Source organism: Dermacentor albipictus, chromosome 4, assembly GCF_038994185.2.
Source record: "Dermacentor albipictus isolate Rhodes 1998 colony chromosome 4, USDA_Dalb.pri_finalv2, whole genome shotgun sequence".
Classification (NCBI taxonomy): domain Eukaryota; kingdom Metazoa; phylum Arthropoda; class Arachnida; order Ixodida; family Ixodidae; genus Dermacentor; species Dermacentor albipictus.
In genome coordinates, this window is record NC_091824.1 from 10,017,094 (window position 1) to 10,039,156 (window position 22,063).

At 46.0% G+C, this 22,063-nt stretch overlaps 1 protein-coding gene across 2 annotated transcripts in view; it reads right to left on the reverse strand.

Moving 5' to 3' along the window:
• The window catches only part of Rpn3 (regulatory particle non-ATPase 3), a 127,932-nt gene that overhangs the window by 37,004 nt on the left and 68,865 nt on the right, over nt 1-22,063 (reverse strand). For both annotated transcript variants that reach the window (XM_065442454.1, XM_065442453.2), the window contains exon 6: nt 9,575-9,686. In XM_065442454.1, the coding sequence (XP_065298526.1) occupies nt 9,575-9,686 (112 nt within the window). The remainder of the gene's footprint in view (nt 1-9,574; nt 9,687-22,063) is intronic.

Consider the following 22,063-nt stretch of genomic DNA (forward strand, 5'->3'; position numbering starts at 1 on the left):
CGGTACTACCCGAGAAAAAGCGTGGAAGGCCTTCTCTTGCAGAGATGCAAGCACCACAACCAAAGATAGGGCAAAAAAGCAAGAATATCGCTTCCTTGCACCGACGAGCACTACGACTCCTTTGACCATTGGCCCGAATCCCGCGACCAGAAGGTGCTAATTAGGTGCAAGCTCGAGAAGTGCACACGAGGCGCCCTGATATTCTGCATGAAATGAGCCGTGCCACTGTGCCTGACGAAAGAAAGAATTTGCTTCCTCGCATTCGACAAGTGAATTTTGTGACCACCGAGGCGCTGTGTACACAATTGTGTACGATGTTGCAAATAATGAAGTTTCATGATAACTTTCAAGAATTCGATGGTTTTGTGTTTCTTAGGACCCAAAAAGAATGTTTATATGTAAAAAGATTTTTTTTCTATGCATAATTGCAAGTGGCGCCTGAAAGGGTTAAGAACAAACGAATTCTATGAAAAAGTAAAAATAAAACAGCGCGTGAGCTTTTGGAGGCCTACCACATAAAGGAAAACGGCGATAAATGTGTTAGCGATGCTTATGTCAAATTGCACCAAAAGGAAAAAAAAGTTATGTGCAGCTGTTGTGGATTACGATTTGACTTGGATTTTTTTACTCTCCCTCTCCCATTCTCCTCATCCTTTCATTGCCTCCGATTCTGCATATATAAGGCATCTTCCCACAAATAAAACCAGTTGATAGTTTGCGCTCTTTCTGTCTCCGTCGCCTTTTCCTGTGGTTGTCTTTTGTGAATGCGCAACTTGGTTCTTCAAAGGATGAAGAAGTAGAGATGTTCTATAGGCACAGAGAACTAGACGGGAGAAAAGTATAAGACTTGGTAGGTCTCTCGGTTTGTTGCCCAGGACTGCTTGAGGCGCTGCTTAAAGACAATGAAAGGTGGCATATGCAGCATCGAAGGCAGTCTGGAATGACATGAAAATTGTACCAGCGGTATTCTGCTTGAACATTGAATTTCCTACGCCTGCTGGTTATCAAAAAGAAAATCGTCTCGCAACGTGCCGTTTATCAATGACGAACAGCGGCATATCGGCTGATCTGCGCTTCGCATTGGGGGTGCACCGTCAGGCATGTGGCTCGCATTTTGGCAGCGGCGACAGTGCAAGCAGCACGTCCGAGTGTTCTTGTACATTACAGGTTGGTAACTATCATGTACTGCGTGCACGCTTTTTGCTCTTTATTTTTTACTGTCGACGCTGCCACCCATTGTGCTGTTTTGCTGATATTTTGAGTTGCAAGCATGCCTAAGTGTTACACTAGCCGAGCTGTAATGAATGACGACGAGAATGTTATTACATGCAGCATTGGTGAATTTAGCTTTCATGGCACGGTCTGTTTAGACATAACTGAAGAAGCATTTGCAACCAAACACAATACTAAGAGGAAGAACTGGATGTTTGAGGCTTGCAGGCTGGGCAGTACGAAGGGCAATGCACCGACTCTAGAATTGTTGGGAAATGCTGACATCAAACTCATGATAGTAGACATGAACAAGATGACCTCTCTCCTTCCTTTGACTGACAAAGTCAGGGTAGTGGAAAGGCTGGCTCAACTGCTCTCCGATAAATTTGATGACATTCAGGAGCGTCTAAACAAGCACGAGAACGAGATAAAATGCATTCATGGACGAGTTGATAAAATTGAGAAAGCCTGTAATGCTAAAGTCTTGCCCAGCCACAGCTTGACGTTGACGACCTTGAAAGGCAGGCCTATTGAAATCCACAGAATACCTGAGGTAGAGGGGGAGGACCTTCTATCTAAAGTTAATGATGTCGCTACAAAGTTGGGTGTGCGTAAACTTGCTCGTGCAGACATTTCCGCCCTTCACAGGATGGCATCCAAGTCGGGCAGGATGCAGGGAGTGGTCGTTCGCTTTGTGCATTAGGACAAAGGTCACATCTGACTGGAGAGGAGGAAGGCTCTCCGGCAGTCTAGTGAGGGACTCTACATAACAGAGAACATGACTAGGCTTGCAAGGATTCTCCTTGGGACAGCAAAAGCATGGGCTACAAGGGTTGGGTTGGGTTGGGATGCAGGCAACGGGAAAGTCCTGGTGTACAGAAAGAACGGGGAACCAGCTGCAGTCATCAGGGGTGAGGATGACTTGACTGCCCTATGCGATTGATTTTCCATTTTGTCAGTGTATCTGCTTGTGCAACATATTACACAACTTGCAATGGATTCCTTAGGATGCATTACACTCACTGAATTAGTCCAAGGATTTGATAACAAGTGCAGTGGTTTTCTTCAGTGCTTTCACTTAAATGTGCAGTCCATTGGAAACAAGGTCACGAAACTTGAATGTCTTTTTAAAAGGCTGAATTACTGCTTTGCTATTATTATGTTCCTAGAAACGTGGCAATCAAATGACTTAGATGTTTTTCGATTTCCCGACATAAGAACATTCGTTGCGCGCAGACTAACCCGACGAGGTGGAGGCGTCTCTTTGATAGTGAATATTTTTAAATCAGTCCTAGTTGACGAGTTTTCTTGAGCAACTGCCGATTATGAAGAATTGTGCATTCTCTTTAGCAATGTCGTCACTGTTTCCTGTTATTGTCCTCCAGATGGCAACAGGCGTGCTTTTCTTGTTTTCTTAGATAACTTGCTTACATTTGTGAATGAAAATCAGTATAATGTTGCCATCGACGGAGACTGCAATATAGATATGAATTGTGATAATGTAAAAAAATTTGAGTTCGAAAATCTCCTTTCATGCTATCAGTGCGAAAACATAGTAACTATTCCTGCGAGGGTTACCATGTGCTCGCAGACTATTATGGATTTGTTTATAACAAATTATTATAAGTCCTCGGTTACAACAGAAGTGCTTTCATACCTTATCAGCGACCATAGGCCAATATGCTGTTGTATTAAGACGGACAGTCCCAGAGTGGACACTGATGTTGCTTCTGGTTTTCAGCGTGTATCACAAACAGATCTGGATGCTTTCTATTTGGATATACCGTATTCACTCAATTGTAATGCACACCCATTTTCCATGACCAAAAAGAAAAAAAAAGTACAACACCGCGCACCTCGTGCTTTCACATAAAAATACTATTTTCTCTAATTTTGAAAGAACAGATTTATTCCCAATACACTAAAGCTGCGATTAATAAAACCACAAATGGAAGTGCCGTACCTTGCCGCCAAGATAAAAGTGTGCCGGTACGAGTCGCGTGGGGCAATAACATATCACTGGTCGGTGCTATCAGAGAACTCCTTATTGCTATCAACAGACCAAAGCATTTCATCCTCGGTGCTGTCCATGGCATTCGCAATTTCGCACTTTTTAAAGGCCTTGTTGACCATGGCAGACGGGATCGTCCATTATGCATCTTTCACCCATCCAGCAAAGTCCTGCAGGGAGGCAGGCTTGATTTTATTGGCAGGCATGCATGAATTCGTGGCTGCCACTAACAAGCTATTTGGTGTAGAGCGCCCGAATTCTATCTTTCACTGGCTTGTTAAAACAAACATTGAGTGCCTTGAGCTGCGATGTCATGACACCGGGTATAACGACAAGGTCGGTATTGCATGCAGCCAGCTTGTCTTTGATGCACTGGTCAAGGTGGCACCTGAATGCATCAAGCACAAGCATCCCACGCAGACCCAAACTGCCGCCGGGTCTTTTCCGCCAAATGTTATCAATCCAGTCAGCAACCAAGTCTGTGGTTATCCAACATTTTTCATTTGCATGCACAATCATGCCACTTGGAAACACGATTCCTTTCGGGAGCGTTTTCCGTCTGAAGATAAGATACGGGGGCAGCTTGTGTCCATCCGCAGTGCAACAAAGCATTGCGGTGACTAGTTTTTTCATGGCTGGAATACAAAATGCGCACTTGCTTCACCCCTTTCTTTTCAATGGTTGTGGGGGCAGGCATGTCAAAGTAGAGTGGCGTCTGATAGGCATTTCCAATCTGTCCAAAGCGGTAGCTATTCCCATGGCGCAACTTCAAAACGTACCGCTAAAAACTGCACATTTCCCTTCATATTCTTCAGGCAATTTTCGGCATATCCCTGTCTGCCTTCGAAGAGAAAAGCCCTTTGTTTTCATAAAATCTGATAGCCAGCACCTGCTCGCTTTAAGGTCACTCCGCATTAGCCCTTTCTGTAGGGCTAACTGCATCACCCATACTTTCAGCAGACCAGTCATCACAGGCCGCTGTGCCGCTCGCTGCTCTTGCACGTATTCCGCGAGCAGCACTTCTATTTCGGCAAAGTGGTCCTGCTTCGGTGTACTGAAACCCTCTCTTGTTGCTTTGCTGGCGAAAATATTCTCCTTCTGTTTATGCCAGTCCCGCACGCAAGTTTCCGGAACTCCGAATGACTGGATGCAGCCCGATTTTCGTCCTGTCTTCACGCACGTGATAACTTTCCTTTTACATGAGGCATCACGGTGGACTCGGCGTGTCTTCGCAGTCGGCGCTTCCGTGCTGATTGAATAAATGCAGAAAACTGAAAGACAAGGGGTAGACTAGGTTACACCAGTGCCTGGTTACACATACAACATGGAGGTATGCACATGGAGGAAGCTATGGCAGCTAGGATGGAAGTGAGTACGAAGCAGCCATTTTTAGAATTCTGATGGCGATATCATAATGTGAATTTAGGGTCGTACTCGCTTCTAAGGCGCTGTCATGTGTAAGAGGCATGCGTTGAAAAGAAAGGAAGAGGACGATGTGTGCGGATCCGTCCGAACGGCACGAGCCCTCAAGGCTCACGACCCGAGCTGTGATCGGGAGAGAAGTGGTGCTGAGCTGGCATTGTCGTCGTGGCTCTGGGCCAAGGTTCGAGCGTCAGCTCTGCACTAGCTACGAGAACCATGGAGGTTCAGTCAAGTCCGTAAAGCTGCCGATCCAGGATGTGGCCCTCGACCTCAGCAACATTCGAGCGAGGCTCCTTGGACCTGCTGCACGGCAGTGCCGGGCAGTCCAGGAAGGATCCCCCTTCATAGGCAGACCAGCACGTGCGATAGTCCCCGGGCGTCTCGTCGGCACTCGAAGAAGTAGCGGCGGAACCCGCCATTAGGCCAGGGAGGCCGGAGTGAAATGTCACCGGCAAAGTTCAGGACACCGGCATCAAAGACTGACAGGTTTACTGATTGACATCAAGGCAGCAACTTCTACGGCATCGGCGATGAGGGAGATCCGACAGGCATCGGACATGAGATGACAGAAGTTTGTAAGAACACTCCTTTCCGACGGCACCACAACCATAGGTTAAGGTTGCCAAACTTTCGCCTATGAACAGCTAAGGACGAATGTAGAGGAGGATAAGGACATATGTAGGCTATGCAAGTGTTCATCATCATCATCATCATCATCATCAGCCTGGTTACGCCCACTGCAGGGCAAAGGCCTCTCCCATACTTCAACAACCCCGGTCATGTACTAATTGTGGCCATGCCGTCCCTGCAAACTACTTAATCTTATCCGCCCACCTAACTTTCTGCCGCCCCCTGCTACACTTCCCTTCCCTTGTGATTCAGTCCGTAACCCTTAATGACGATCGGTTATCTTCCCTCCTCATTACATGTCCTGCCCATGCCCATTTCTTTTTCTTGATTTCAACTAAGATGTCATTAACTCGCGTTTGTTCCCTCACCCAATCCGCTCTTTTCTTATCCCTTAACGTTACACCTATCATTCTTCTTTCCATAGCTCGTTGCGTCGTCCTCAATTTGAGTAGAACCCGTTTCGTAAGCCTCCAGGTTTCTGCCCCGTAGGTGAGTACTGGTAAGACACAGCTATTATATACTTTTCTCTTGAGGGATAATGGCAACCTGCTGTTCATGATCTGAGAATGCCTGCCAAACGCGCCCCAGCCCATTCTTATTCTTCTGATTATTTCCGTCTCATGATCCGGATCCGCCGTCACTACCTGCCCTAAGTAGATGTATTCCCTTACGACTTCCAGTGCCTCGCTGCCTATCGTAAATTGCTGTTCTCTCCTGAGACTGTTAAACATTATTTTAGTTTTCTGCAGATTAATTTTTAGATGCACTCTTCTGCTTTGCCTCTCCAGGTCAGTGAGCATGCATTGCAATTGGTCCCCTGAGTTACTAAGCAAGGCAATATCATCAGCGAATCGCAAGTTACTAAGGTATTCTCCATTAACTTTTACCCCCAATTCTTCCCAATCCAGGTCTCTGAATACCTCCTCTAAGCACGCTGTGAATAGCATTAGAGAGATTGTATCTCCCTGCCTGACACCTTTCTTTATTGGGATTTTGTTGCTTTCTTTATGGAGAACTATAGTGGCTGTGGAGCCGCTATAGATATCTTTCAGTATTTTTACATACGGCTCATCTACACCCTGATTCCGTAATGCCTCCATGACTGCCGAGGTTTTGACAGAATCAAACGCTTTCTCGTAATCAATGAAAGCTATATATAAGGGTTGGTTATATTCCGCACATTTCTCTATCACCTGATTGATAGTGTGAATATGATCTATTGTTGAGTAGCCTTTACGGAATCCTGCCTGGTCCTTTGCTTGACAGAAGTCTAAGGTGTTCCTTATTCTATTTGCGATTACCTTAGTAAATAGTTTGTAGGCAACGGACAGTAAGCTGATCGGTCTATAATTTTTCAAGTCTTTGGCGTCCCCTTTCTTATGGATTAGGATTATGTTAGCATTGTTCCAAGATTCCGGTACGCTCGAGGTCATGAGGCATTGCGTGTACAGGGTGGCCAGTTTCTCTAGAACAATCTGTCCACCATCCTTCAACAAATCTGCTGTTACCTGACCCTCCGCAGCTGCCTTCCCGCTTTGCATATCTTCCAAGGCTTTCTTTACTTCTTACGGCGTTACCTTTGGGATTTCGAATTCATCTAGACTGTTTTCTCTTTCATTATCGTCGTGGGTGCCACTGGTACTGTATAAATCTCTATAGAACTCCTCAGCTACTTGAACTATCTCATCCATATTACTAATGATATTGCCAGCTTTGTCTCTTAACGCATACATCTGATTCTTCCCAATTTCTAGTTTCTTCTTCACTGTGTTTAGGCTTCCTCCGTTCCTGAGAGCATGTTCAATTCTATCCATATTATACTTCCTTATGTCAGCTGTCTTACGCTTGTTGATTAACTTCGAAAGTTCTGCCAGTTCTATTCTAGCTGTATGGTTAGAGGCTTTCATACATTGGCGTTTCTTGATCAGATCTTTCGTCTCCTGCGACAGTTTGCTGGTATCTTGCCTAACGGAGTTACCACCAACTTCTATTGCACACTCCTTAATGATGCCCACAAGATTGTCGTTCATTGCTTCAACACTAAGGTCCTCTTTCTGAGTTAAAGCCGAATACCTGTTCTGTAGCTTGATCTGGAATTCCTCTACTTTCCCTCTTACCACTAACTCATTAATCGGCTTCTTATGTACCAGTTTCTTCCGTTCCCTCCTCAGGTCTAGGCTGATTCGAGTTCTTACCATCCTGTGGTCACTGCAGCGCACCTTGCCGAGAACGTCCACATCTTGTATGATGCCAGGGTTAGCACAGAGTATGAAGTCTATTTCATTTCTAGTCTCGCCATTCGGGCTCCTCCACGTCCACTTTCGGCTATCCCGCTTGCGGAAGAAGGTATTCATTATCCTCATATTATTCTGTTCTGCAAACTCCACTAATAACTTTCCCCTGCTATTCCTAGTGCCTATGCCATATTCCCCTACTGCCTTGTCTCCAGCCTGCTTCTTGCCTACCTTGGCATTGAAGTCGCCCATTAGTATAGTATATTTAGTTTTCACTCTGCCCATCGCCGATTCCACGTCTTCATAGAAGCTTTCGACTTCCTGGTCATCATGACTGGATGTAGGGGCGTAGACCTGTACAGTCTTCATTTTGTACCTCTTATTAAGCTTCACAACAAGACCTGCCACCCTCTCGTTAATGCTATAGAATTCCTGTGTATTACCAGCTGTATTCTTATTAATCAGGAATCCGACCCCTAGTTCTCTTCTCTCCGCTAAGCCCCGGTAGCACAGGACGTGCCCGCTTTTTAGCACTGTATATGCTTCTTTTGGCCTCCTAACTTCACTGAGCCCTATTATATCCCATTTACTGCCCTCTAATTCCTCCAATAGCACTGCTAGACTCGCCTCACTAGATAACGTTCTAGCGTTAAACGTTGCCAGGTTCATATTCCAATGGCGGCCTGTCCGGAGCCAGTCTGACCGCCGCCATGGTCAGTTGCTTCACAGCTGCTGGGGACTGAGGGCCGGGGTTTGATTGTTGTGTTCATATGGGAGGTTGTGGCCAAGTACTGCACCAGGGTGGCCAATCCTGCTCTGGTGAGGGAGTGCGTTACCGGTTCTGGTCACCAGGATCAGGCCACACTCCAGGCCTATTTGTGCAATTTTATCAACACGCATTTTTTTTTTTATCCGGTGGAAAATTGCCAGCACCGGGATTCGAACCACGGACCTCTGGCACGCGAGGCGGGTGTTCTACCTCTACGCCACCGCTGCACCTCACCTGCAAGTGTTACTATTCCTTAAAGAATTTTTATTTTTAGCCAATTGAGCCTTCCAGGATCCATTCCAGGATTCTATTCTGGCCCAATCACTGATCTTGGTGGTTTAGAGATGCAGCGGGACTGTTTGGCAGCAATAGCTAAAGGTTTAAACCTGTCAAAGGATGAGACGAAGTTTTTCGACATGCTCAACAAAAAAAAGAAAAGCAACACGAACAAGTGTGTGAAGTGCACGAAAGAGAAAAAGAAATTTCGGAGCTAAAGATAAAGCTAGCAAAGATGGGCACGGGTTCTCATAATGGCACGTATACACTAGGATTAGCGGCATCCGACTCACCTTCTTCCATACCAAGACAGATTTGCCCTAGGAAATTGATGGCACCTTTTGATGAGGGGAGTGATGACCTGGATGTGCATTTGCCTCAGTTTGAAGGGATAGCAGTCGGGCAAGGCTGGCAGAGGAGCGAGTGGGCTAACGCTTCAAGCCTGTGTTTAGTGGGCAAGGCTCTGAATGTCTTTGGGCGAATGCCAGCAGAGGAGTCATTAGACTATGACAAGGTGAAGAAATCTTTATTGCAAAGATCCAGGTTTACCGCAGAAGGGTACCGGGAGAACTTTAGGTCATGTAAGCCTGAATATTCGGAGCACGCAAGCAGTTCACATGTAGTCTAACAAATTATTTTGAGAGGTGGATAGAGCTGTCCGAGACTGAAAAAAGATATGAAGGGGCTCGCACCAAATTTGTAAGTAAACAGTCCTGTTCACTTACGAATTTGTGTTTGTGTCAAAATGGTGCAATTGGCACAGGAGTCCAACCCCTGCACTCGGGTTTGTCATATAGCACTATGTAGTTGAGGCTTTTGCAGGCTAACAAACTGACACCCTACCGAACTCTAAGAACAGCTACCATGCAAAGCCTCGGTCAATTGCATGGGCATAATTTTGACTCCCATGACAACACGCCTAAAAGTGGACTGGTTTTGCGCTCGACAGAGCATGGTGCTAAAGGAAGCACCGTGTAGCCCTTAGCATTAAATGCCCAAAATGGATGAAGTGAGCGTCACCTGTTCATAGAGGTTGTAGTGGAGATAGTTACGGAGCAGACAGTTGACCAGCACCGCCTGTCCCTCGTAGTCGCTACGCAGGGTGGCTGTGCGCAGACGGCTGTGCAGGAAGCTGCGCACAGAGAGAGAGAGAATAAATCAATGGAGCTGCACTGTGGCATACATAAGTTTGAATTGGATTCTGCGGTTTTATGTGCCAAAACCACAATATAATTATGAGGCACGTCATAGTGTGAAACTGCAGATTAATGCAATCAGATTTAATTTTCACAAGGCTAGACAGGAAAGCCGAGCTCAATCAACCACTTTCAGATTAGCCACTCCATATGCTGGCAGCAGGGAGCTAAAAAACTTTCATTTATTTGGGAAAACACAAAACTGTGCAGAAACCATTGGCCACGATTGTCAATGTAAGCCAATAGCCAAATCCAACTAGACGGTCATTTGCTTTATTAAAAGCCTTTCAGTGTCACTCACATACTGGTATGTTCCTGTGTTTCCGTCCCTCCATGTCACTGACGTACCCGTACATTCTCCACTTCAACTTGCATGTGCCCCGTAAATGAAGTTGGCGATCTCCGAGGTGGTTCCACCATGTGCTGTATATTTAGATATGTATTTTTATCTCTCCCTGGGTTTATGACGCAAAGCATCAAATGGCCCATTGAGCAAAAAATCTGGCATCTGTCGTCTATAGCAGCAAAACAGCACCTAAACTCGCATTGCCATTGGCTGCGAGCCTCGACCGAGCAGACCGGGCGAAAGGGCACGGCTAATGCAGCATGGCGCGCCAGGCATGGCGTGAGGGGAGAGGGCATCGCTGCAATGCCATGTCACTCTCACTCTCGGCACGAGCGCTCCAAGGTTGATCCAAATTGGTCACAGAGCTTCGGGGAAAAGCGGTTCAGAGCAAATTGCCACCAACGTCGGCAAGGGTGGTTATGGGAGCCGCGATCAAGGAGAGTCTATGCAAGGAGGGAACAAACACAGGGAAAGAAAAAACATTCCTTAAAAATAAAACGAGACAGTAGTACAGTTCTGCTTGTTGACATTTGCCTGAGTTTGGTGGCGCAGGTAGTTTCATCATTTCTTAACCTGTCCAGTCAAAAGTAGTGGCTTACGACTGCCAGATAATTGTTTACTTAAGCCGTTTTCGGGTGGCTGTGCTTGCCGACGAGCTTTGCGTGCAACGATGGGACCAGCACTCTACATCCAAAGCCTTTGTCGGTGTCTTGAGATACTATGTTCGGTGCAGGGGTGCAATTTTGACACCCGTGCGGCTGGCCCTTTGCTGCGTCGCTTTCTGCGTTTAAAGACTGATAGACATATCAAGTCGAATGGCGGGGCATTTGAGAGTACAGCTCTAATGGCAGGTCACCAAAGAAAGTTTCGCACCTTTGAGAACAAATGAATGTCACTTCTGTTTTTAAATGATATGGCGTCACATTATTTTTTCTTCTGCCGGAAGTGTTCTCTCGTCTCACAGATGGTACTAGGGCCCATGAACTGCCGATGAACCCACATGTTTTGAACGTATGGACTTCTATGGAAGCTTCGCTACCAGGCACATTTACGTTGAGCACTTCTCAAGGGAGCGGAGCCAATGCCTCCTAGATAGCAGGCTTGTGCACACTGCTTTGCGACGTCCTGCTACTTGGACCAAAGTTTTTGTCGAGCTCAGTGTGGCAAAAGTAGTGACACCAAAACCATCGCAGCTTACTCGGGAGCATCCCCGTTTGATTCTATAGCTGTTGGGCAAGGCAGCATGACGTGATGGATCGAAGTGCACAGGCCTTGTGCTATCCAGGAGGCAGAACGCCTGCTGCGGGAGTAGTGCAACAGGCGTTGCACGAAAGGAGTGCCGCATCGGTGGCATGCGGCGAACGGCACTGCAGGCTGCTACTGCTTGCCGGCTTGGGCAGCATGCACCGCTATGGTGCATTACTCGGAGCACAAATCTCGAAGGACCACTCGGCGCCGTTCCACTGGACCTTAACGCTTTCGCATTCACAACTTATAATAAGCGCTTAGGTGTCCCTGGATTTTTGTTAGCAGCTGCAGAAGAATGCAGTTCTTGGTGGGCATGGTTGTGCCAATGCGCCTCCACAGATGGAAGTTTGTATACAGAGTTTGTATACAGCTACGGAGACGATTTCCATTCCAATATTCACACTGTAGCGCAAGGCCACCGCCCTTGCACGCTTGTGCCACCTGTTGTATGTTTATTAAACTACTTTCTTTTACGTGTTCCACTATCTTAATCATGGCACACCTCCTTTCTAGAGACGAGGGTGCTCCTTTCATCGGCACCCTTTCTCCAGGATGGCTCTACCCTCTGCGTATCTCTCATCTCTTGCTCTCTTTGCTTTGCCTGGCCAAGTTCAAATAAGTGAAAATACTCCCTCCTTAGGTGTGTCCGTGAGACTGCTTTGAGATGGCTGCTCTGAATGCTAATACTGGGTGCCAGGAAGAAGTATCCAAGCCATTAAACTGTGCCGGCTTAGGAGTAAGGATTGACCCTGATCAAGAGAAGGATATTCACAGAATCAAAATGGTTTGGAGCACATATGGCAGGCATTGTCAGCTCCTGACTGGAAGATTACCATTATCATTGAAAAGGAAGGTGTACATACAATCAATGCATTTTACCGCTGCTGACATATGGGGCAGAAACTTGGAGGCTGACAAAGAAGCTTGAGAACAAGTAAAACTCTTGCTTGGGCTAGTTGGTTCATCCTTGAATGTGTAAAGAACAGGGCACAAAGAACAGGGCAGAAGAAGAACACAAACGAAGCGCCGGTCCTGTCGTTTGTGTTCTTCTGTGCTATTATTTGTGCCCTGCTCCTTACACATTAAAGCTTGAGAACAAGTTAAGGACTGCGCAAAGAGCGATGGAACAAGAATGCTAGGCATAACGTTAAGAGACAGAATGAGAGCAGTTTGGATCAAAGAGCAAACGGGTATAGCCATTATTCTAATTGACATTAAGAGAAAAAAATGGAGCTGAGCAGGTCATGTAATGCGCAGGTTAGATAACTGCTCGACCACTAGGGTTACAGAATGACTGCCAAGAGAAGGGAAGCGTAGTCGAGGATGGCAGAAGACTAGGTGGGGCAATGAAATTAGGACATTCGCGAGCGCTAGTTGGAATCAGTTGGCGCAGGACAGGGGTAATTGGGCATTGCAGGGAGAGGCCTTCGTACTGCAGTGGACATAAAATAGGCCGATGATGATGATATACATTGTGCTCATACAAACTTGCAGTTTCAACAAGTGTTCAGACACTGAGTACAGTGAAATCTCGATTATACAATCACAGCTCATACGAATTTCTGGATGATACAAATTTTTCTGTGGTCCCGGTCGAGCCCCATTACTTTGCAACGTGCTAGAGAACTGTTGTTACGAATCAATTTTCGACCCGCATCGGTTGATACGAATATTACCGAAGACACTTTGGAAATTTGAAAGTGTGCTTGGCGAAGGCCAGATGCTGCTGCCGCCTGCGCTCCGCTTCCCTGGCTTTACTGTTCGGTGAAATGGCCGGTCGCTGCTGCCGTCTGCGCTCCAATTCATTCGCTTTGGTGTTCAGCGATGTCGCCTGTCGCTGCTGCCGCTTGCATTCTGCTTCCCTGCCTTTAGTACCCGGCGATCTAATCAGCTGCTGTTGGCGTTTCCGTTCTGCCTCCCTTGCTTTCGCATCTGGTGACATGTTCATTCGTCACACGTGCATTCGCTCCTTGTTGTCCTGGCGTTTGGTGTTGGGGGAATCCGGCGTCTGCTGCCGCTTCCAGAGCCGCTTGGTGCGCAATCACTGGGCCCCTTCGGAGCTACGGGTGTCACTCGACTGCAACGAGACGTCTGACGAAGGAGGGGCGGTGCAGCTGCCACCGCCGACGCCCCCGCGCTCGTTCTACCGCTACTGTGTCACAGTTGCTATGCGCAGCTGCGCCCCCGACCGGCGTGCCGGTTGCTAAGAAGGGGAGGAGGTTGCGCCGTTGCGCGGAGGAGAGGCCAAAGTTGGCACCATTCCAGCGCACGGACGGACGCGACCGCGAGCCCCACCGACGGCAGTGAAAGAGAACAGCGTGCAGTTACGCGATTTCTCCCTCTTTCTTTTGGTGCGGAGGCGCGGACGTGGCGCGCAGAGGCCGCGACTGGGCGCGAAGAGTTTGAAGCGGTGGCACTTTTGTTGCTTTTGTGCTTTTTCTCTTTTTCCACGTGCCATCGGACGGAGTGGCTGCTGTGCTTCTAGCCACATTCTTGTCTTTGACGTGGGCGATGGCAAAGGACCACCACCGGCGGTTGAAACGCTGCATGCGCTCGAAGTTCTGAGGCGTGCTATGGCCGCGGATGAAATCAGCGACGACATGTGCACGCGTTTTTATGGATTTGAACAACGTCTGCTAATTGACCTGACAAAGAAAAAGAAGCAGAAGGTCATCGGAGACTTTTTCTTCAAGAAATAAATGCTTTTTACGTACGTGTGCCTGAGTGAATTCACCTCTCACTCTTTAATTTAGCTAGATTTATTTGTTTGGATGATATGAATTTCGGCTAATACGAATATTTTTCGTGATCCCGTGAGACTTGTATCATCGAGATACATTCATATTTGCCATGGCATCATGCTTGTTATTTTAATTAGTAAACAAATGGTTACAGCAATTTTTCACGGCCGATGAAACCATGAACCTAGCTTTACGCAGTTGTCTCTTTGCTAATGCTATCAATGCTTCCCCTTTTGGGCAAAACGGTGATTTTTCTCGAGGAGGATGAATATCTGTATTTTTTACATGTTTTTAATTAGTGAGTACCATCAAATGGCGGCTGCCAGCATTACACATGGTCAACCACGGTATCCAAGATCTACGGCATGCGCCACACCCAAATCTCCGATGACACGAGTCGCGCCAATGCACTGCTTTCAGAGCTATCTGCCAAGAGCACACCGCTATCTATGCACCCACCGATGCTCATAATTACGCAATTAGGGCCAGCCCTTCTAGTGATATTTTGTTTATAGTGCTTACTGACAGGAAGCTATCCAACAGGAATGTCCTGAGAATTTGCCACATTATTTTTACTGCTGAAACTTTAAAGCCTCAACTAAAGGAAATTTGTGGTTTAATGAAGTTTCTTGCTGCAAGCATGACTTGGTTATCAAGGCTTGACTGAATTACTAGTTATTCATTAGCACCGAAATGACCCCACGACTTCACAATCAAACCAGAGTGTTTAGAACAACAGAAAGCTGAGCTAGTTGGTAAGGATTCGTTGTGCAAAAAAGAGGTGAGGCGTGCGGACAGGACACAAGAGTAGAGAAGTGGACAAAGCGAACGCCGCATAAAAAATATTGGTTATACACTGCAGGTTGTTACGTTTCCTCTAAGGAGCGTTCTGTGCAAAAGAACTTTCAAATCGACTCATTAATAGCCGAGATAGAAATATTTTAGTTCCGCCAACCCATGATTTCAGGAGGCGAGCTCCAGTGCCAAGCGAGACTCTCTCCACTCGCTTCGTCTAGCCTCCACAAGCGAAATTCCTTCCCTGCTTTCTTCCACACCGGACCTCGAGGATCGCATGATGCCTAAGTCATGGGCTGCACAGTTGCGCTGACGGTGTCGCGTGCGAGATGTTACGATTGTCTTGTTTTGCGCAGTGCACGATTTTGCGCACTGTGTATGAGAACACCTGATTAGAGGTATAAGTCAGTGCTACACGAATACTGAGGCAGACAAAGCGGGTCACAGAGCATGATCCCGCGGTGGAATAAGTAGAAAATGGCATAGTTTCAGTGTCTGTGTGGGTGATTGCACGTCGTGTGAACAAGCAGATGAAACTGAAGTGTATCGCTCTTGCTGCGGTGCAAAGTAAAACAAAAACATGCAGACATTCGGTTTTTGTGTAATTTTTCTAAGCTTTAATTTGTCTATTAAAGCAACATACTACACAAATAACAGATGTTGCCTTGAATAATTCTCGAAGACATGTGTCGCCATGAGTGAAGACACAGTGCAGACACTTGTACGTGGGCGTACTAGCATGTTTACGTGATCCTCTGGCTTGGAGCGTGGCAGCAGCAAGGAGAAGGAAAAACGGCCTTTGGTTTGAAATTTAAGATCTTTCCGCAGTGCGTAGTGATGTAATACTTTGCAGACACGACCGCTACCACACAATGTATGCTCTACACTTGTCAGCTCAAAATGGCCAGACCTGGTGAAGGGCCCTTTTGGACTCAAATCGCCACAGGCACATCCGAAAAAGCTCTGAATGCCTGCCAGTACACTTATTAGGCATATCGGTGCTCCTACTCTGACAGGAGATGGAGGGTGCACGCGTGTATAATTAAGGTATACATACTGTACCCCGTGACAATTGCCCCTTTCCACACTTGTTATGCTTCACCGCAATACTTTAGCTAATACTTCACCGCGTAGGACTACTGTACTAAGGCGAAGCTGACCTTTGGAAAGCGGCATTATGCGGCGCGTCGTGCATTCCGAGCTTTGAAGCCAATTGCGAGGATCACAAAGGTGGAGTTGGTTACATTTCTGACAGTGGCAAATTGTTTTAATGGAAAATGCGGCGTCGAACAGCAAGAAGCTTGGTAGTGAACGTCGAAGCAGCTGTAGGGTTGCCGCAGTGGTGGCAACTGCTGCCAGCGGATGTGCGTGCAGGAGCACCGGTTCGAGGCGGTGAGGTAATAAAAATGGCGGCGGTGGTGGCTTTTATTAATGCGATTTCGGACCTGCGGTCATGGCAAAATGTCTGGAACATTGGATGGCGAAGGGTTCTTACATCCGGAATTTCAGATGTTCTTATACACTGACTCTATGGGGTAGGTGATGGTGCCTCGAAGCTGTCCAAATTATCGGGTGTCCGGAAAGTTGGTCGTTGACTGCACACTAGCAATTCCTCCAGACGACAACACGGTGTCAAAGTAGATTATTTAAGATTCCTCTCTGTTACTCGAGCTATGGCGGCAGCATTTCGATGGGGGCGAAATGCGAAAACACTCGCATACTTAGATTTAGGTGCACGTTAAAGAACCTCAGGTGGTCCAAATTTCCGGAGTCTGCCACTACGGCGTGCCTCGTCATCAGATCGTGGTTTTGGCATGTAAAGAAAGAACCATAATATTAAATACCGTGACTTTTGTTCCCTTTCAAGAAAGTTGCACCTAATTTTCCCTGATAGAAGCACAAATTCCCTGAGTTTTTCCTGAGTATTTCCAGACTATTCAAAATGCCTGAAAATTCCCGGTTTTCCCAGTTGGTAGACACCCTGTCGACATTATGTATGTGTCGCACTACCAATTGTGCTACTGTGACGACTATCAACTCATCCATCAACCTGGACATTTATATTTACTAGGTCTAGCCCTAGAAGTGTTAGCCAACCTGGCTCCCACTGCCAAAAGTTATCTTTTTGTCCATGTTCATTACCTTTTCTTCATTCCAATTTCAACCACTGTCAATTTCCCCAATGCTTTCTTTGGCTTCATTTTCACTGCCTGTTGGTTTATGGGGTCAAGATACTGCTACGCAACATCACCGTGCGAAAGTATAAATGTCGGCCAGAAAGGAAGAATATTTAGGAATTTAAACTGCCATCAGCGCGGGCGACCAGATAAAGTCAGAAAATAGCATATGCCAACGGAGGCGCATGCAGTGCCAGCACCTTGCGGCGCGCTCTCTTCAATGGAACTGGTGTCTTACACTCAAAGCAGACGACAAGCAGACGACACGGACGCTCGGTTCAGTGGGCATGCCATAACGTCAGAATTCTTGTAAGAATTCTGACTTGTAAGAATTCTGACTTGTGAGAATTCTTGAATTCTCGTAAAAATTCTTGTCAGTGTCTGTTAGCGGGCCGTGATACAGAGTTCCTATGCTCAAATGCCCTTCTTCAGAATTTGTTAGCCTAAGATGGGTTGCAGGTGTTTCGTTGAAAACTGCAAAAGCGGCTATAACTCTTGACAGGTAAAGGTGAGCAGCTTCAAGGCTCTGAATGATCCTGAACGTATGCAAGCACGGGCTGCGGCGATTCCTGGGGACGGCCGTCAGCTCACATCGAGAGATTACGTCTGCAAGAGCCACTTCATAAGCAACATGATGAGATGGGATAAATACTACTGTGAGCTTAATCGTGAGGTAATCCTGGACCACCCAAATAAGAAACCTGGACTGCATCTAGAGGCTGTTCCCCGCATCTTTCTTCCGTCTCCAGCATCTTTGACATGCCCAAAAAAGAAGCGGACTCCCTGAGAAGCGTCATCAAACATCTGTAAATTATGGGGTTTTACGTGCCAAAACTACTTTCTGATTATGATGCACGCCGAAGCGGAAGACTCCGGAAATTTCGACCACTTGGGTTTCTTTAACGTGCACCTAAATCTAAGTACCTGCGTGTTTTCGCATTTAGCCCCCATCGAAATACGGCTGCCGTGGACGGGATCATATATCTGCCATGCTACCGTTACAAGATAAGGAATGAGTGCACATGACAAGCCTGGAACATCAATGACGGTGAACGTCAGCGATGTTCACACAGCACATGAGGCCCATGAGCTTGAGGAAAATCAGCTTGGTCATACACTCAGGAAAAACTGAAGGCACGTTTGCCTTCAACGAATGCCAGCAGTGCCACACCCATCCAATCAAAATCATCGCGTGGGTGACAAATAATAGCGCCGCGTACAACCGGAAGCTACAGATCATTTTATTATAGCGGTCATCGAAATGAACGAGTTTTATTTTTTTACTCTGCTCAAATGGCTGAAATGTAGCACCAATCGCTGCCCAGACTAACAGCGCTAAAGAAGAGTGCGTGAGTTCTCTCTGAAGAACTTGTGCCTGGCGCGCGGCCGAACCCAAGCAATACACACGACCGGTTACCTTGACAACAAAAACAGCGATGATTTCTTTCTCGACCGCCAGCACAATAGCAGCTCCGTGGCCTTGTGACCTTTTTTTCTGATCACCACAAATAGTGGAGTTTCCACTCCTAAATGTTTCTTGCTCTGTGATGTTGGCTAAACACTTCTCAAGCTAATATTGTTGCCACTAAGCCACCTGAATAAAACTAGAGGCAGCGACATTCTTTTATCGTTCTGCCAGAGACCCCACTGAGAGGGCAGGCGATGAGGTCTGCGTGTAAACGTCATTGTGTCAATGGTAATATGTTCACGGGCAAGGGAAATCTCTACAGTGAAATTTGCACCATCGTACAGAGGCTCCTTATTTGTATTCGCATAAGGCTGGCTAGCTAGAACGGTTCTTGCTAGCTGGTTGGCATGAAGAACAGCGACAAAAGCGACAAGCAAAAACCGTTGACAGCGCAGCACATAAAAAGCTTTAATGTTAGGCAGCTAAGGCAGCCCGAATAAATTGTTTCAGAATGAAAATATACTTTGAGCAAGAAAGACAAAAGCTTTGAGATACAAACAGATATTTCATTCAAACGAAACAAGGTTGGTCGGATTTAAGAAATTTCCAAGCAAACATGTTTGTGCTTACGCACTTACTGCTACATTATATACGTAGATCTAAAATAAGAAATTTATGAATTTATCGAAGTATCTTCAGATAACATTAAAACTATCGCATAGGATACAATAATTGTGGTAGTATCTTGTATCAGTATCGCAAATGCTTGTTGCCCGAGTATTTTGTATCCTATCATGATAAAATAAGAAAGCATCTCTGCCCAGCCCTGCCGCTAATCAGGTGTTCTCATGTAGACCACGCAAAATCGTCCGCTGTGCGAAACAAGACACACAACATGGTTAAAAGGTAAACAAAAACCCGGGGCACTACACGGACCAAAGTAAGAGTTAAAAGAAAATAAGATGTGCCCCGAGTTTTTGTTTACCTTGTAACCATGTTTCAGCCCGACAACCAGACGGGCTTCCGTCAAACACTGAACTTCAGACACACAACAGCTCATCAGAAGCATCGTCATCATCAGCTCACCAGACAGCCACCGGAAGTGCGCCACTCAGCAAAATGCATGAAAAAAAAAACTAAAACTAAAGAATAAAATAAAAATAAAATCAGGTGGGGCCTGTATTCGTCACGCAATCTTCTGCCATTTACGTGTGCTTGCACTTTGGAACAGTTCAGGCAGATGCCTCAAGTGATACAGCTGCAGTATACGGGCAAGGAATGTGAAAAGCAAACAAGAAACATAGCACTTTGGAAGTTCCATTTGCCAGTTTTCTCTGCATTGGCTTTGCACGCGTTGCTCTCACTACATGGCGCTTCAGTGGTGCGTGGTGGCGGAATCTATTGAAAATAGCAACAGCGCAGGCCGAAAGCCAACAGCAACTTTCTCGTGGATAGCTCAAACAGGGAGAACTTATAAACTGATGGGCTAATTGGCAGAATAGTTCATTTTGGTGCTTTCACTATAACGACCTTTCAGAATAATGAACAGTTTTCGGTGGTCCCATGCGATTCATTATATCAAGATTTGAGTGTATTTGGAGCCAACTGTTCTAAAAAACTCTCTAAGTGTAAAATCCCTTTATTTTCTTATTGTGTTTTTGTTCTGCTGTTATTGTATTACTGTAGTGATTTACTGCAGTTAGGTAGTTGTATGTACTGTAATTTAGTATTATTACCTATTGTGACTATTGTAAGGCCCACAAATCCCGCCTTTTCCGTTGATCTGCATAGCTATTGGTTCCAGCCTTTATGACCGCAGCGCTCCCGGTTTTTCCAATCATAGATATCATCAATAAAACGTCCGGTGCTACCAGAGCTTCTGCGGCGCATGACAGCGCTCACTGAGAGAGAAAGATTGTAGAAAGGGCGGGCACCACTTCACTTTTCTTTTATGGCGACAGCAATTATATGGACACTATGAAATTATACAGACAAATCTTCCTCTGGGATTCATCAAAGAATGCTTACGCATTAAGAAAAGTATGCACTGCTTCATTTCATTTCAATTTTATTTCCTTAAAGACCCCCTCAGGGGGTTTTACATAAGGGGTGGGTTTAACGTGAGAAAGTAAAACATTTTTTTTTCATGATGACAGGTGGGATGTAACTTTTTCTAGGAAGGTTGATGGACAGGTGATGGCTACAATTTCATGGGGAATGTCGTTCCAGTTGCTTGCTGTTCGGAGGAAGAATGACTGGGAAAATGTAGTCGTATGGGCACGTTGGCGTGAGACTTTCAGCGGATGACCAATTCGGCGAGACGTGCGTGATGGCAGTGCACAGATGTATGGCTGCTGTCTGAGCTGGGAATAATAAAATTTGTGAAATAGGCACAGGCTAGAAATACGGCGACGGAGGGAAAGACTGCATAATTGGGACTGTAGCTTGAGAGATGAAACACTGATATAGGATGAGTATGAGCGGTGAATGAAACAAGCGGCTCTGTTTTGCACAGCTTCTAATGAGTCGATGAGGTAAGCTTGCTGTGGATTCCAGATGGCAGATGCATACTGAAGTTTTGGCATGATTAATGATTTATAAGCAAGTAGCTTTACATTTTGAGGGGCGTCGTGAAGATGACGTTTAAGAAAGCCTAGTTTTTTATTCGCAGATGATATTAGCTTTGTTACGTGCTCGCGCCATGATAAGTCATTGCTGATAGTGATACCGAGGTAAGTATAGGATGAAACGAGTTCGACAGGGGAATCAGAAATCTTGTATGTAAATAAATGTGGGTTGTGACGACGATGAAAAGACATGAGTTTGCACTTATTGGGATTAAGCGTCCTCAACCAGTGATTGCACCATGATTGAATGCGGTTAAGATTGTCCAGAAGGGATTCTTGATCGGTATTAGTAATTGGGGCATAAATAACGCAATCGTCGGCGAACAGACGGACATGACATGATAAATTTTGTGGTAGATCATTAATATAAATTAAGAATAGGAGGGGGCCAAGAACAGTTCCCTGAGGAACGCCCGATGTTACTGGTAGACGGTTAGAGGAGTAGTTGTTAATAGTAACGGACTGTGAACGATGTGTGAGGAATTCTTTTAACCATGCAATAATTTCTCGATGCAAGTTTAGTGTGGACAGTTATAAGTGTAGACGTTGATGAGGTACCTTATCGAATGCTTTGGCAAAGTCTAAAAAGATGGCGTCAGTTTGTAAGTTAGCATCAAGGTTGGAATGAAGATCGTGAAGAAAGATGGCAAGCTGTGTCTCACATGATAAGCCTTTTCTAAATCCATGTTGGGATGGAGTGAAAAAATTTATAGAGTCTAGATGCTGCATTACCTGGGAGTAGATGACGTGTTCCATTAGTTTACAAGGGATGCTAGTTAGGGAAATGGGGCGATAGTTGAGTGGAGAGTCTCTGTTACCTGATTTGAAAACAGGAACGACCTTCCCCATCTTCCAGTCTTCTGGGATGATACCTGTGGCGAGTGACTGAGAGAACAATAGGCATAAAAACTTGCATGAAATGTCCTTAGTGTTTTTGAGAAACTTAGTGTTAATTTCGTCCGTTTCGGCTG